Below are 15225 nucleotides of genomic sequence, written 5' to 3'. Positions count from 1 at the left end.
AGCAACGGGAGCTCACCCCATTGCGGGGATTCGAACCACCGACCTTCTGATCGGCAAGTCCTAGACTCTGTGGTTTAACCCACAGCGCCACCCGCAGGTAGTGATAAAGCAAGATATCAAATCCAAACTCTTCTTCCCTACCTTTTTTTTAAAAAAAAACAACAACAACAGATTGCATTGTTGGTCATGCAGTGGAGATTTCCCATAGAACCTAGAAACTCCCGTTTTAGCTGCTCTTGCAGATTTATAAAACAGGCAGCCCTCGGCATTATGTGTAAATCATACCTTTAAATGATAGTTTCCAAAGGCCAGAGCTGCTTAGCTTCCAGTATAACATTGCCATTGTGTTGAAATACATAAAAGCAATGTTAGCTGGTGATTCGGCCAGGGGAATAGTTCTTCTAAGCCCTCTGCTGTATTGTGTGTTATCAGGAAGTTGTGTCTTTTATTCTCTGAGTGGTATTTCCCTGTCCTTCAGTACCGTGCTTTAAAAAAACACACTTCCAAGAAAACAAATCCGTTCAGCAGCAAATGTACTTACTCCAGCCCTTGCTCTGCCATTATTTACAAAAATACAAAAACACACCCATGCAGTTTTAGTGACGCCCACCAGTGAGTTGCAGCAATAGAATGAAACACTTGAGTACGGTTGGATTGTGCAGCTTTGATCCTGCAAATCTTACTTGAAAGGCTTTGTCATCTCCCAACATAGTCTTTCCCACAGAAGCATAGAATTGTCAGGTTGGGAAGGGACCCCAAGGGTCATCTAGTCCAACCCCCTGCAATGCAGGAACCACTATTATTAAATTTGTATACTGCCCTATACCCTCATGTCTCAGGGTGGTTACAACATCAAATCACTATAAAAAACACAAAATTCACAATAAAAACCAAAAACAACCCAATAATCCCCCCTCCCCAACACATTTTAAAAGGACATTGGTTGTTTGGAAAGGCAAAGTCAAATTTTTACTGTACTACATAACAACAACAACAAAATTTATTATTTATACCCCACCCATTTGGCTGGGCTTCCCCAGCCACTCTGGGCGGCTTCCAACAAAATACTAAAATACAGTAATGCATCAAACATTCAAAGCTTCCCTAAACAGGGCTGCCTTCAGATGTCTTCTAAAAGTCTGATAGTTGTTGTTCTCTTTGACATCTGGTGGGAGGGTGTTCCACAGGGCGGGTGCCACTACCAAGAAGGCCCTCTGCCTGGTTCCCTGTAACTTGGCTTCTCGCAGTGAGGGAACCACCAGAAGGCCCTCGGCACTGGATCTCAGTGTCCGGGTAGAATGATGGGGGTGGAGACGCTTGGATGCTTGCAGCCTTTAAATGGTACATAGTTCTTCAAGATGCTTACAGAAGCATGCTGGAACAGCTCCAAAGTCAAAAAAATTATGTGAAGTTCACACACCACACATCCCTCACATCCTCCTTCCAGACAAGCAAGAAACATGATCACATGGTAGAGCTTGAGACTCTTAATATCAGGGTCATGGGTTCAAGTCCTGTGTTGGGTGAAAGATTCCTGCATTGCAGGGGGTTGGACTAGATGACCCTTGTGGCCCCTTCCAACTATGATTGAATTATATGACCCAGGCAGGAAAAGAAGCACTCAAGGGGAGGTGTAGCCTGTTGAGAGGGTGTGTGGCCTGGGGAGAGCCCCAGAGACTGGAGAGCTGCATTTGTTCCCCAGGCCTGAAGCTCCACACCCAACTAGTAGGTGAGCCTGTAAATAACTTGTATTGTATGTCATCATCTTGGTTAGAGAAAGTAAACCAGCTTTTCAGGATTGAGTATGGCAAAAGCAAATCAGATTTGCATCTTTAGAGATGTGGCAAGTTTTTGTTCCTTATCCCCAACTTTCCTGGCTGCAGGAAAGCCAGTGTGGTGTAGTGATTAAGAGTGGTAGACTCGTAATCTGGTGAACCGGGTTCGTTTCCCTGCTCCTCCACATGCAGCTGCTGGGTGACCTTGGGCTAGTCACACTTCTTTGAAGTCTCTCAGCCCCACTCACCTCACAGAGTGTTTGTTGTGGGGGAGGAAGGGAAAGGAGATTGTTAGCTGCTTTGAGACTCCTTCGGGTAGTGATAAAGTGGGATATCAAATCCACACTCTTGTATTTGATCTCCTGCTGCACTATAATTTGGCTGCACTACAGCATCTCATAGTCTTCACACTGAATATGTTGAATTGTCCAGGATCTGTAGAAGAGCGTTCCTGCGAAAGAGGCAAGTAAGGAAACCGAGATTGCAACTTAACATGCTCAAAGTGTAACAGTGTTAAGAGCACGGATACCAGCTTTATGTCCAGTGAAACATACAAGAAGGAAAAGAGAGAGACTGAGATTTCAGAAAGTTAAAGGGTTTGGGTTAGGATCACTTCCAGCGCTACATTTATTTGCTTTCCTTTTTAAAAGTAAATAAACCGAAGCAGCCACATTATGGCTGAATACTGTATACACATCTTCATAATGTTGGAAAGGTCAGGTAGGAGTATGAGACTTGTATCTTGCAAAGCTCGGGGGACTTTGCAGGAGTTTATATTGTTGCTCGTGCATAACTACTTGCATTCCTTTAGTTTCTTTAAGCACTAACACAGCCTCAAAGAAACTGCACAATCATTTGTCTTGCGTAGCTGCTAACACCCTGTTCCTTTTTTCTTCCACTCATCACTTCCTGAGTGAGTTCTCTCTCTTTAAGTGGTTGGTATGCCTTCTAGAATACCGTATTTTTCTGTGTATAAGACTAGGTCCCCCCCCCCAGAAAATAATGTCAAAAATTTGGGGGCGTCTTATACACGGATACATCTCCCCATATTTTCTTAAACCGGAGCCCCCCAAAATGGGGAGCATCTTATAGATGGAAAAATACGGTATTTTGTTGACATAAGACATTTATGGTCCGGCACTGTGGCTATAGTCTTCTCTACACAGATTAAGAAAATAAACACAATCAGGGAACCATTGACAATGGAGTGAGGCCTTCATTGCCCTATATACTTGCCGCCAAGGTCTTTGAAGAATGGCAAAAGGGTGAGCCCAATGGATGCTTAATCGTGAAGATTGTGATTACAAAATCAGGGTATGCTGGTTAGCTTTCCATGGATTATATTGAGTAAGTTAGAGTTAAAAGGTTATCAGGTATTTCAGCCTACTGTAGGCTTACACCTACCACAACCACAACACATTGCAGGGCCTCGCAAACATCACACAGATATGCTCAGAGTATTGGAATACTCCATCTGTTTCCCCTCAAGAAGGATATTGCTGTGATGCTTACCATGCCAACTTCCTCTTAACTTTTACGAATTGCTCGAATTGTTTAACCCAGTGATTTAGAAACTCTGACCTATAGGCCACAAGTGGTCTGAGAGACCACAACAAAAACAGTAGAGGAAAACTCTTGAGATAATTGCCAGAGGAGGCAGTGACTGCTGATGTAATTACTGATCTTTTCTTTAAACCTGAAAACTTTGATCAGTTTAATCAGTAGATTGTGCCGTGTGTGCTTACCTGGGGGTAAGGCCCTTTAAACTCACTGGGGCTTACTTCTGAGTAGGAAGGCAGAAGATTGCACTGTTAATTAATTCAAACTTCAGCTGATTAACTGAGGCAATTAATTTTCATTACTGATGGCAAACTTAATTGGTGGGATTGAAAGCTAAGGGTACATGAGTTTTATTTTTTGATGGTGTTTTGATTCTAGTGTTCACAGTAACAGGGAAATTTAAAGATAAGTATTGTTAACACAGGGGGCTGATAAGGCATGTCTAACTGGGGACCGTTTTCAAAACTGCTTCTCATATGATCCCGAAAACATGTTCCCCCAAGAAGGATATTTAGCTGGAGCCAAACAGAGCACTGCCCAGCATGTGTGTATCTGAACCCTCCCCAAGCTATAAAGGTATGCCCACATGGAGACTATAGAAAAAGAAGGATTTTGTTTTTGAAAATAAATGTAATTTTAGCAATAAACCACAGCACTTTACACTTGCAGTTCTGGTCACACATAAAGCAATATTCTAACACAAACATAGGCCTAATTTAAAGAAATAAAAGTTCTAAACTAAAAGGGGGGAGGGAAATTCACTAGAGAATGTGATCAATTAAAATTCTTTAATTGGCTGACAGTCTTGTGTGTGTGTATAATATATATATATATATATATATATATATATATATATATATATATCACAGAACAAGCATATCTATGATGCAAGTGAAAAAGCATCTATGAAAAAGATGGTGTGGGAGCCCTCAGTCCAGGACCTTTTTCATCTGTATTTATGCAGCTGCGTGAGAAAAAGAAAGAAATTACACTAATGTGAGAAGGGAGGATTTAATCCACGAACACCTGAGGCCCCTAATTCCCATAGTTTATGGCAGATTTATATTTTCTCTTCCCCAGTGTGGAGCAGAAGAATTGCATTCGTTCAGCAGTGACTTGTTTTTCTTCTCACTTCCACTGGGAAGATGCCCTCCTGCATGAAGCCATCTCACACAGATAATGAGAAGGGTGGGTGGGTAGGACCTTTGGGCTTTGGAAAAACTCCTCTCCCCCAGAAAACAATCTTTCTGGTGTTCTTCCCTAAGCAAGCAGTAAACGCCATCTTCTAGCAACCACTGATACTGTAAACACAATAGTTGTACCCATAGGAACAACTCAAAATACTAAAAAAATCAGTAGTGAATCCTTTTTTGCAGGGTTTGGGCTTCGACCCATTCTGTGCCCCTTCCTCAAGTTCACTGTGCAAGGGGTCTGGGGGCTGGTCCACTACTGTATGATAAGAGCTGCTGAAATGTGTGTGTGTGTGATTTTTTTCTGTAGTGTTACCATGGAGTCATCTTGACGGACAACTATGCTGTTAGGACAAGAATATGAGAGTGTAGAAGGAACATATGTTATACTGGTTCAGACTAAAGTACTTGCTAACTATTGCTTATCCTGGTACAGTGGTACCTCGGGTTAAGTACTTACCGTAATTCGTTCCAGAGGTCCGTTCTTAACCTGAAACTGTTCTTAACCTGAAGCACCATTTTAGCTAATGGGGCCTCCTGCTGCTACCGCGTCGCCGGAGCACGATTTCTGTTCTCATCCTGAAGCAAAGTTCTTAACCTGAAGCACTATTTCTGGGTTAGTGGAGTCTGTAACCTGAAGCGTATGTAACCCGAGGTACCACTGTACTGACTTGACAGTGTTGGGAAGCGCACCAGGGTTCATATTCTAACTTCTTTCCTTCCTAGAAGGGCTGCTTGACATCCATCAATCAGGGATTGCTTAGGATTGAACTTGGGACGCACACTGTGTTTATTTATTTAATTTCTATCCCACGCTTCCTCTCGGAGTAGCCCAGGGCAGCAAACAGCAAGACCAACAAAACAGTTTCTTCCCAGCCCTATTCCAGTTGGACCATGAAGAAAGCTTGGCTTCAGCTTCTTTCATTTTGGGCCTCCTTCTCTTGAAAAAAAGGTGTCCATTTAGTGGCCTTCCAGCAGCAAGAGCTGCAGTTTCTTATACAGTGGTACCTCAGGTTAAGTACTTAATTCGTTCCGGAAGTCCGTTCTTACCTGAAACTGTTCTTAACCTGAAGCACCACTTTAGCTAATGGGGCCTCCTGCTGCTGCTGCGCCGCTGGAGCTTGATTTCTGTTCTTATCCTGAAGCAAAGTTCTTAACCTGAAGCACTATTTCTGGGTTAGCGGAGTCTGTAACCTGAAGCGTGTGTAAGCTGAGGTAGCACTGTAAATGGGACTGACATTTTCCTTTGTAGCTGACCTTTTATCTGTTGAAATAATCCAGCCATTTTAATTTCTCCATATAGTCAGCCATTTTGTTTGTTCTCCCCCCACGAAGCCTGAGAAAACTCCTTTTGTGTAGTGAGCACCATAACATTCCCAGTGGACTTTATGAAAATGATTGAAATTTGAAACTTGCTACGGGCTTAGTCGCCCTTAAGGAGTTGTGGAATGTTTGTCCTTGGAAGAAAGAATTTGTCTTTAACAGCTACGGTTGTTTTGCTGTTCTAATGAGCATGCAGAGCAAACAAAAAAAACACACACACACACAAAACACTACGGTTATATTCAGAGGCTTGTACTGTGCGTAGCCTAAGAAAGATTTCAGCTGGCTGAAGACATGAGATAAACCCATAGCGAAAGTTATTTTTCACAAGGAGAAACCTTGTGTTTGCAAATGCTAAATAATTGAACTGTTTGAATTCCATGATACTACAGACATAGGAGCTTGAAAGAAGAGTTGTGTCCTACAATTTGTTTTGCTCGTGAGCGGTTCCTTTTGGTATGTCAGAATTTGCAGCATGGAAGCCTTCCTCCATTTATGAGAATTACTTTAGCAACGTAAATTTTGATGAGACCGGGGACTCTTGTTTTGAATTCTGTATGGGAAGCAGGTTTTTCTGGTGAAGAGAAGACCCACAATAAAATCCAAAGGTGTGCAGTGGTACCTCAGGTTACATACTCTTCAGGTTACAGACTCTGCTAACCCAGAAATAATACCTCGGGTTAAGAATTTTGCTTCAGGATGAGAACAGAAATTGTGCTCCGGTGGTGCGACGGCAGCAGGAGGCCCCATTAGCTAAAGTGGTCTTCAGGTTAAGAACAGTTTCAGGTTAAGAACGGACCTCCGGAACGAATTAAGTACTTAACCCGAGGTACCACTATACTCTTGAATAGGTTAAAGGTTAAATGCAAAGGCAGCCATTGAGAACAATGGCTGCCCTTTGCATCTCATCATAGTTGTAGCAAGTTTCTGTATGGATAAACTTGCTACAACTATGATGAGATCCAAAGGGCAGCCATTGTTCTCAATCACCCCAGTCACCCCAGCATGGGACATGAGCAGCATACCTACCTTTTAATTACTAGTGTTTTGGACTGTGATTATGCTTGAAAGATGGCTCTGTAGACTAGTAAATAGCCTTTGGTCACTGAGACGACTTCTGCTTTAGCTGACACAGAGAACGTGTGTTTCCTCCTGAAAGCAGCACCAATCCTCACTCTGTAGTTTGCACTGAAATGTTACTGCTCATTCTCCCATGTGATGGACGCCAGGTAGCGTTTTCTGCTGCTGTTCTGGATTTGGATTCAGATATACCTCGGTCTCAATGGCTGGCAGTGGACAAATGTTCTTCTTTTTAATGCATTAAAATGAACTGATATCTTCAAGGGAGAAATTGATTGTCTTTTGGGATGAGGATACCTGTCAGTCATGCAGTATTTCATGTCAAGTCAGGAAAAGTACAGAACACAAAGAAAAATGTGTGTTACCTTTCCTCCCCTCTCTGCCGTTCCTTTGGCCTTCAAATGTGTACAGGCTGTGAGACCAAGAGATAGCGAAGTGCGGCTATTTCTGTACCTGACTCCCAAAATTTAAACCAACTTCTCTTTGAAAGACGTAACGACAGACTTTTTGACGGAGGGGATTGAGAAAGATCAAAAGGTTGTGCCATGTTTTGTGTTTCTTGTTGGAGTGCAAACAAAACATTAGAACGTGTTCAGGCAGCCGTGCTTTGTTTTGGGAAAGTGAAAGGATTGTCTCGACCTTCCTGTACTAAGAAAATTTATAAGATTTGTTGAAGAAAACTGCTTAGGGAACAACTCAAGAAAGAATTGGCTTTGACATTGCCACATGTTTTTTTAAAAAAAATAAAGAAAGAAAATGTCTTGTTAACTGCCACATGTTTACTGTGGCCATAATCTTGAATTATTAAGATTAATTTAGTTGCGTATTTATGCACATATTAAGGTCCTCATCCAGTGAGGTGAATAGTGCGTGCCTTAAAACATAATGTGCACACCACTGTGGTTTTCTGTCTATTTCCTTTTTTGCAGTAACTAGCAACAAACCACAAACCAGTTTTAAAGTTCCCTTGAGTTTAAAAGGTGGTCTTGCAGAGGGAGTTGAAGAGAAAATAAAGATAGGGGTATGCACAGGGATCTGGCATGTGCACACTCACAGATTTTTGACTTTTGGGGAACCCACCCCCCAAAAAACTGCAGAGGTCTTCTTGCAGAGCATTTCCCTTCGAGCACTATAAATCTATCAAATGTCACAAGTGTCAGGGCAAAGAAATTTTTTTTAATTTATTATCACATTTATACCCGACCTTTCCTCCAAGTGCTTCAAGGTGGCTTAAATAGTTACCTCCTCCTCATTTTTATCCTCATAGCAACCCTGTAAGGGAGGTTGCACTCAGGAGGCTGTGAATGGCCCAAGGTCACCCAGTGAACTTTATAGCTGAGTGGAGATTTGAATGCTGGTCTCCCAGGCCTTAGCTCTGCACTCTGTAACTGCTAAACCACACTGTTAAAACACCTGACGACGAGTGAATCAATAAGAAGGAGCCTGCTGCTGAGCTGGAAACATTCTTCCTGGAAAAGCTGATATTCTGCCCGCCTAAGGATTTCTTATACTGGCCAAACCAGTTCTTGTTTGATTTCACTTGGGGTTTATCCTGCCACTCATCACTCAAGGCTTTCCCCTGGCTTGTCTCCCTGAATGCTAACCTTTTAAGCTTGTGTAACCTGTAGTAATTAGCTGGAGGGAGGAGGTTTAGCTGGCAGGTCTACTCCAGGCCTATTTAGGACCTAGTTCCGGTTAGAATCAACAGCAAAACCAGAGCTAAGATACAACCATGCGGAGTTAAATCTTTTACACAACAAGTTGTTTTGGTTTTCTCAACATTGCACAACTCAGTTTTCATTGTAGGCCCCCTGCTCTCAGTTCAACCCATCAGGCTATGGAGAGCCTATGTTGGGGGAGAAAATGGCACGTATCAGGATTCATCTGTGAGACTAATAACCACTAGTAGTTGTTGAACTACAACTGCCTTCATCACAAGCCAGCACAGCCAATGATCAGGAATGATGGGAGTTGTAGTTCGAAACATCTCTAGAGCACCACATTGGCTTTCCCGACAATACAGCATTATAGGCAGCTCAGTCTTTATCAGTAGTTGAGGTATGGGACGTCCCCGTCCCCCCCGATTTATTACATTTTTTTCCTGTTTATTTTGCTTTGGAGCCATCCCAAGGTCTTTGACTGATGTGGTATAAAATACTAAAAGTAAAATAAAAAATATTCAGTCTCTTAACCCTGCCACCGAAAGCCAGCCCAAATAAGAATATTAATTGCACAGCTCCTTAAAGCTGCTGTGGTCACTAATATTATGACAAGCACATTTTGAAACTGGATCATAATTTGCACAACTTGGACACAGTGCAGCAGTTGTGTAAATTATGCTGTAAACCATAAACCAGTTAGGCTGCATTTGTAAGATGGTATTGAGGTGATGAGTCCTGTTGCTTTATTCTTGTTGGTTTCACTTTTGCTCCAGATTAAGTTGAGAATTTGCCTATCTTCCAAATGCATCTACTCAGGCAAAGGGATGATGATGCAGTTCAGGAAAATCCTCCACTCACTTTTCCACCCAGACACATCTTCAAAGTGATATGATTGGATGTGGTACCCGTGGACCATAATTAATTGTGATTTATATAGGGCAGTATGTTCTGCCCTATAACCAAGTTCTCAGAGTGGCTTACTTTTTTAGAAAATATATATTATTCTTAAAGATTTCTTGGTTTACCAAAGTATGTGCAATGTCTCTTTTTTCAAGTTAACATTTTGTACAGATCAATTCCATTTGTTGAGACATTAGTGTTACATTAGGAAGAAAAAGGGGAAAGAGGGAGAAAGGTGATGGGGGTACTGGTGAATGGGGTGGGGTTGGGTGGCAATACTTCTATTCTGTTTAATGTATGTGTGGGGCTCAGAGTGGCTTGCTAAAAGAAATATATGTTAAGTATTGCTAGATTATAACAACAGGGTGACTTAAAATAGAGTATGGAAGTTGTTTAACTGATAGGCCTTCTGTGTCACTGCTTACCGTATTTTTCCGTGCAGAAGACTATATTTCTCCCCTATTTTTTCAAGTTTAAAATTGGGGTTCGTCTTATACACGGATAGAGCGTATGGGGGATTTCTTTATTTGGAGTCCCAAAAAATAGGGGTCGTGTTATACACAGAAAAATATGGTATATATAAACTCTGTCTGCCCTCAATCAGCCATCTTTGTCAGGCTCTTCCTCCTTCTCCTCCATAGTCTCAATATTGCCCTGGTAGACGTCAGCAGGAAGGAGAATGGGGATTAAACTAGAATTAGTTGGCCAGTCATTGCCACTGGTTCCACCTCTTGCCTTCTGCTCTGCCATTTCCACTGGGTACCAACCACCACTGGTTGGATGGCCGAGTGTGCATTTGAACTTCGATTCAGCCCTAGTCCAACACTCTTAACCCCAGCATCACATGCCAAGGAAATGTGGTAGGGCAACTGAGGAGATTGATTATGCTAACAGCGACCATATACATGTCAGTAAGACGCTAGATGCTGTGCAATATTGATATATTGCAATATTATCTGAAGTAGCGTTTCCACCCCCACCGTTCTACCCGGACACTGAGGTCCAGCGCCGAGGGCCTTCTGGCAGTTCCCTCACTGCGAGAAGCCAAGTTACAAGGAACCAGGCAGAGGGCCTTCTCGGTAGTGGCGCCCGCCCTGTGGAACGCCCTCCCACCAGACGTCAAAGAGAACAACAACTACCAGACTTTTAGAAGACATCTGAAGACAGCTCTGTTTAGGGAAGCTTTTAATGTTTGATGTATTATAGTATTTTAATATTTTGTTGGAAGCCGCCCAGAGTGGCTGGGGAAGCCCAGCCAGATGGGCGGGGTATAAATAATAAATTATTATTATTATTATTATTATTATTATTATTATTATTATTCCAAATTTAAGTATTAAGTCATAAGGTGACCACCAAGTCCCTGGGCCCATAACCCCAAAAAACGCACCAAGGAATGAGAGGTGCTCTCTAGCTTGGGCCGGTTCGGATCTTGTGCGCTGCAAAAGCCATATGCAGATACTGGAATAAATATAGACTGTGAACAGTGCTCCTATTGTAGAGTAGAATTCTTACTTTATTCTAAATACACCTCTTGTTTTGCTGTAAGCATTCTAATTCTAGTATTACACCAGAGGGCTTCATTTTTAGGACACTCATTGGTGTCTAGAATAAACTGCATATATGTTAATAACCTGCCATTTATCAACAGTGTCTTACTCTGAAAGTGGCACCGTTAAAACAAAGTTATGTAGCGATCAAAATGCAGGATTAATCTTTTTAAAAGGGGGGATTCTAGCCTGTAACGGCCCTGTGGGCGATTTGTGGCTTATCTGTACCTTTTGCCTGCTGCTTCTGGAAATTTTTTGTAAACAATGCCAGCTGCTTGTTATGTCCTTGTTTATAGTTAGATGGATGGGCAAATTGCAGCATGGGGCGGGGGGTGGATAAAGAGGGATTTTGTTTTTTTAAGTCTAATTGAAAACGATTGGGCTCTAAGCATTTTGCACACTTTTTAAAGTAAAAAAATAGATGATGCTTTAAATGCTAAGTTCTGCATTTAAAGCAGGAATTCCATTGCCACTGACTTTATTATTCCTAATAATTTATATGCTCATATTAATGGGCAGGAGAGACTTTACAGTAAAATCCTTCCAGAAGGTTTATAGTTTGCATTAGGGTTGAAAAAAAGTCTCTCCTGCACTGCCAACTCCTTAGATTGCTTGTGGAGTCTCTCCTCAGAATTTCAAATGGACAATCCTACTCTCCTATTGGAGAGAATGTCCAAACTGAGTTGGAGGTTGGGAACAGGTTATCCTGAGGAGTTGAAGACATTTGTTGTCCGGGGTCTGATTTCCGCCTATGAAATGTTGATAAGACTGAGATGTTGTGTGTTACGGTGAACATCATGTAGGTTTACTGTAAAATAGGCACAGACAACTTTGGTCCCCTTGGATTCTGCTGGCAGTGCATTCCCCTCTCTAGGGACGCCATCCTCTCCTTAATAATAGTAAGAGACCATATTGTGGTTACAGGTAACGTGTAGAACTTCATTTTCTTAGGGTGGAAAAGTGTGATGGACTTTAGGAAATCCTGGTGCCTGTAACCTCTGATATTATTAACTTTCTATATGTTAAGGGTTAATTCGAAGTGTTTTTTGTTCGTTTCATTACTTCGTTCTTGAAATTCTTGTATTGGGGGGGAAGTGATCGATTAGACAAAATAAAAGAGTATTTATTTGAGTGGCCATGTATGTGACAGCCCACAGGCTGAACTCAGTACATGAAGCAATTATATCTGACCTTCTGGCGCCTCACCAGTTTAAACAGGGTTTTCCCCACAGTTTCATTTTTGGTGAAATGAAAAGTGATTTCAATTATTATTCTTATTATTATTTAAATAATATTAATATTTATAAGTTTGTAAACCACCCTTCATCTGTAGATCTCGGGGAGGTTCACAGCATAAAAATACAAGATAAGAACACAATATACATTAAAAAAAGAAGAAACCAATCATGCTGTAAGAAATGTAGATATCTACCCCTTTAATGTTATCTTTCTTGGATTTTGCAATATGCAAATATTATTTGTATATAGTGCAGAAATCCTGTGGCCCTACAGATGTTGTGGGACTCCTTCTCCTATCTGTCCAGTCAGCATGTGGGATGATGGGAGTTGTAGTCCAGCAACATCTTAAGGTGCAGAGGCTCCTCATACTTGGTGTAATGGCTACCCCCAAGTTTGTGACGCTCATTTGACATCAACACAAAATTGAGCCTTTACAACACGAAACTGAGCCCTTTAGTGTCATTGGCCCAGTCCTGTGGAATGATCTTTCAACAGAGATCCTATATTAAGCTTTAAAAGTTTACTGAAAATTTTGCTTTGCCTCCAGACTTCTGCAGGCAATTAAGAAAAAACAAAGCTGTAATAGTTAGCTGGTGGTCTGTTTTAAAATTGTGTGTGTGTGTTTCCTCCCGCCTTGAGTGTATATAATTTGTTACTTTTAATGAAATTGTGGCGTGCAAGTATTTTTGTAAATACAGTGCCTGACCTCTGCTACATGGCCGAAACTTTATTATGGAGCCAGACTATTTCTGAGGACAGGAGAGTTAGTTTGTGCAGTAAAAAAGCATATCCTGGGCATTGTCTCTGGAGAATAAAACTTTGCTCTATCTGTATACCAAGAGTTTGAAACCACACATATAGAGCTTGCAATAATAGAGCTTATAAAACAAATAACCTCCGAATCAGATTGTTGCAGTTAACATAATTTCCCTCATAATCTTACTTGTGGCAGGTGCAATATAATCACCATGTAATCTATTTTATAATTCATTATTGTTATTTTTCCACTGCAGTTGAACAAGTAAAGGGGTCATGGCACGCTTAACGAAAAGGCGTCAGGCAGATACAAAAGCTATCCAGCATCTTTGGGCGGCTATAGAAATCATCCGAAACCAGAAGCAAATTGCTAACATTGACCGTATTACGAAGTAAGTGTCATTTAAATACTACTAATTAAAATAAAAATGGTGTGACCCAATGAGAAGGTGTCAGCAATAAAAATGGAGTAGCACAGAAACATTTTTGCCATATAATATATATATATTATTTTCTCATATGAATCTGTGTACTCTTGTACTCTATATTTCAAGTCATAGACCATGCATTTGAAAAAGGAAACGGTTGTGTTGAATTGAAATTGACCTGTGGTCTGTCTTGTCCAGTCTCCTGCCATTAATAGCACCTGACACATGATAGGAAGATGGAAAAAGTTGTTCTCAAGTGGAAAATAATATCCCTACTACAAAGATTGTGTATTAATGGTGGTATTCAATCCTAGTTATACTTGTAATAGACCCACCAAAGTTAATGCACATGACTAACCTAGGTCCATTAATTTCAATGGGTCTACTCTGACTAAGTTGACTATAACCCTATATAGTAAAAGGTTTTCAGTCTTTAAAACAAAAACAAATAACTCTTCCTGCTTAATAACTGCATGTGAAGACTAGCTGTGGGGAAAAAATTATTTGCAACTTTTATGTCCATACGGAACTCTCACTGCAACCATCTCTTCTCCCTACTACAGCCATTGGCTGCATTCAGACTATACAGTAATGCCAAATCTCTAGAAAGGACCATAGCTTAATGGTAGAACATCTGCTTTGCATGCGACAGGTCCAGATTCAATCCTTGACATCTTCAGTTACAATGAGGAAGCAGTTAAAGGGAAATGCCCTCTGTGCCCCAGCCAGAGTAGACAATAATGGGCTAGCTGGAAAAACAATTTGACTTTGTGAAAGAAACTTTCATTTGTTCCCTAGTTCATGTAGCCTGTACTCCACTATGCTTCCTGTTCCTATTTTGTGGCAACCCACATTTTGTCTCTTTACCCAAACTGGATCCACGAGTCATCATCTGATTGAATTTAGCGATCTTGGTTCATGGGCAAACTTAGGCTTGTACAAACCATAGTTTCCTGGGTTCAGCTGGGTTCAGCAAACCGGTTTGCTGAAAACAACAAAGGGAAGCTTCCAATCTTCACCAGTGCCTGCTCCTTCTTGCAGCAGCAAACCAGTGAGCGAGTTGGCATCTGTCTGTCTCCAGAGACAATGGGGTGTACCTCCAGGGGTGAAGCCAAACTCCAGGAGTGAAGCCAAGCTGACGTGGTCCAAAGGAAAGAATAGCAATACCTTTGGCACCAGCTTGGTTGTAGGAGCTGCCAGAAGGAGGTGTACAAGGCTAAGGAGTAAACCATACGCAACAGCAGACCATGTTTGATTAGAATAATTGTTTCATGCAGTGTGGGTGCGTCTTTGATACCTGCATGTCTGCTTGCAAGCACAGTGGGGTTACCACATATCGTGCACTATGAATGGCTACTAAAGACAGCAGTTACATACAAGCACTTCCTGCTTTTAGATGCCACCTCTGTTAACGTCTCACAACGTGATGATGTCACATCATTTTGTTGTGGCCTCTATATAAGAAACGTCTGGTTGTCAAATGTGGGAGGTGAAGGCTCCCTGGTGAGCAAAAACCTTATTCCACTTTCAAATGGGTTTGCAGCAATCTTTTGGGCATTGCTTATTGATTTTGTACGTTGAATAGTTTGTCCTGCTTTTCTGTTTAGGTTAAGAGAAGTCTAAAAATCCTAGATAGGGTGTTTTCCTCACACTAGCAGAAATTTGAAGTAATAATCTACAGCCATCTCGTTTTAGCAACACTGATACTTGATTTTTTAAATTCAGCTTATTTCCTGTCCCTCCTCCCTAAGGAGCCCAGGGCA

General features: G+C 41.5%; 1 protein-coding gene across 25 annotated transcripts in view; it reads left to right on the top strand.

Annotated features, from left to right (window-relative positions):
- ZMYND11 (zinc finger MYND-type containing 11) overlaps positions 1-15225 on the top strand; it is a 101314-nt gene that overhangs the window by 34889 nt on the left and 51200 nt on the right. For all 25 annotated transcript variants that reach the window (XM_083579645.1, XM_083579633.1, XM_083579644.1 and 22 more), the window contains one exon: positions 13292-13426. In XM_083579645.1, coding sequence (XP_083435771.1) covers positions 13311-13426 — 116 coding nt within the window. In that variant the 5' untranslated portion in view covers positions 13292-13310. The remainder of the gene's footprint in view (positions 1-13291; positions 13427-15225) is intronic.

Source organism: Podarcis filfolensis (genome assembly GCF_964270895.1).
Source record: "Podarcis filfolensis genome assembly, chromosome: 12".
Taxonomy (NCBI): Eukaryota; Metazoa; Chordata; class Lepidosauria; order Squamata; family Lacertidae; genus Podarcis; species Podarcis filfolensis.
The sequence above is the reverse complement of the archived record's forward strand: the minus strand, read 5'-3'. Positions and strand labels throughout refer to the sequence as shown.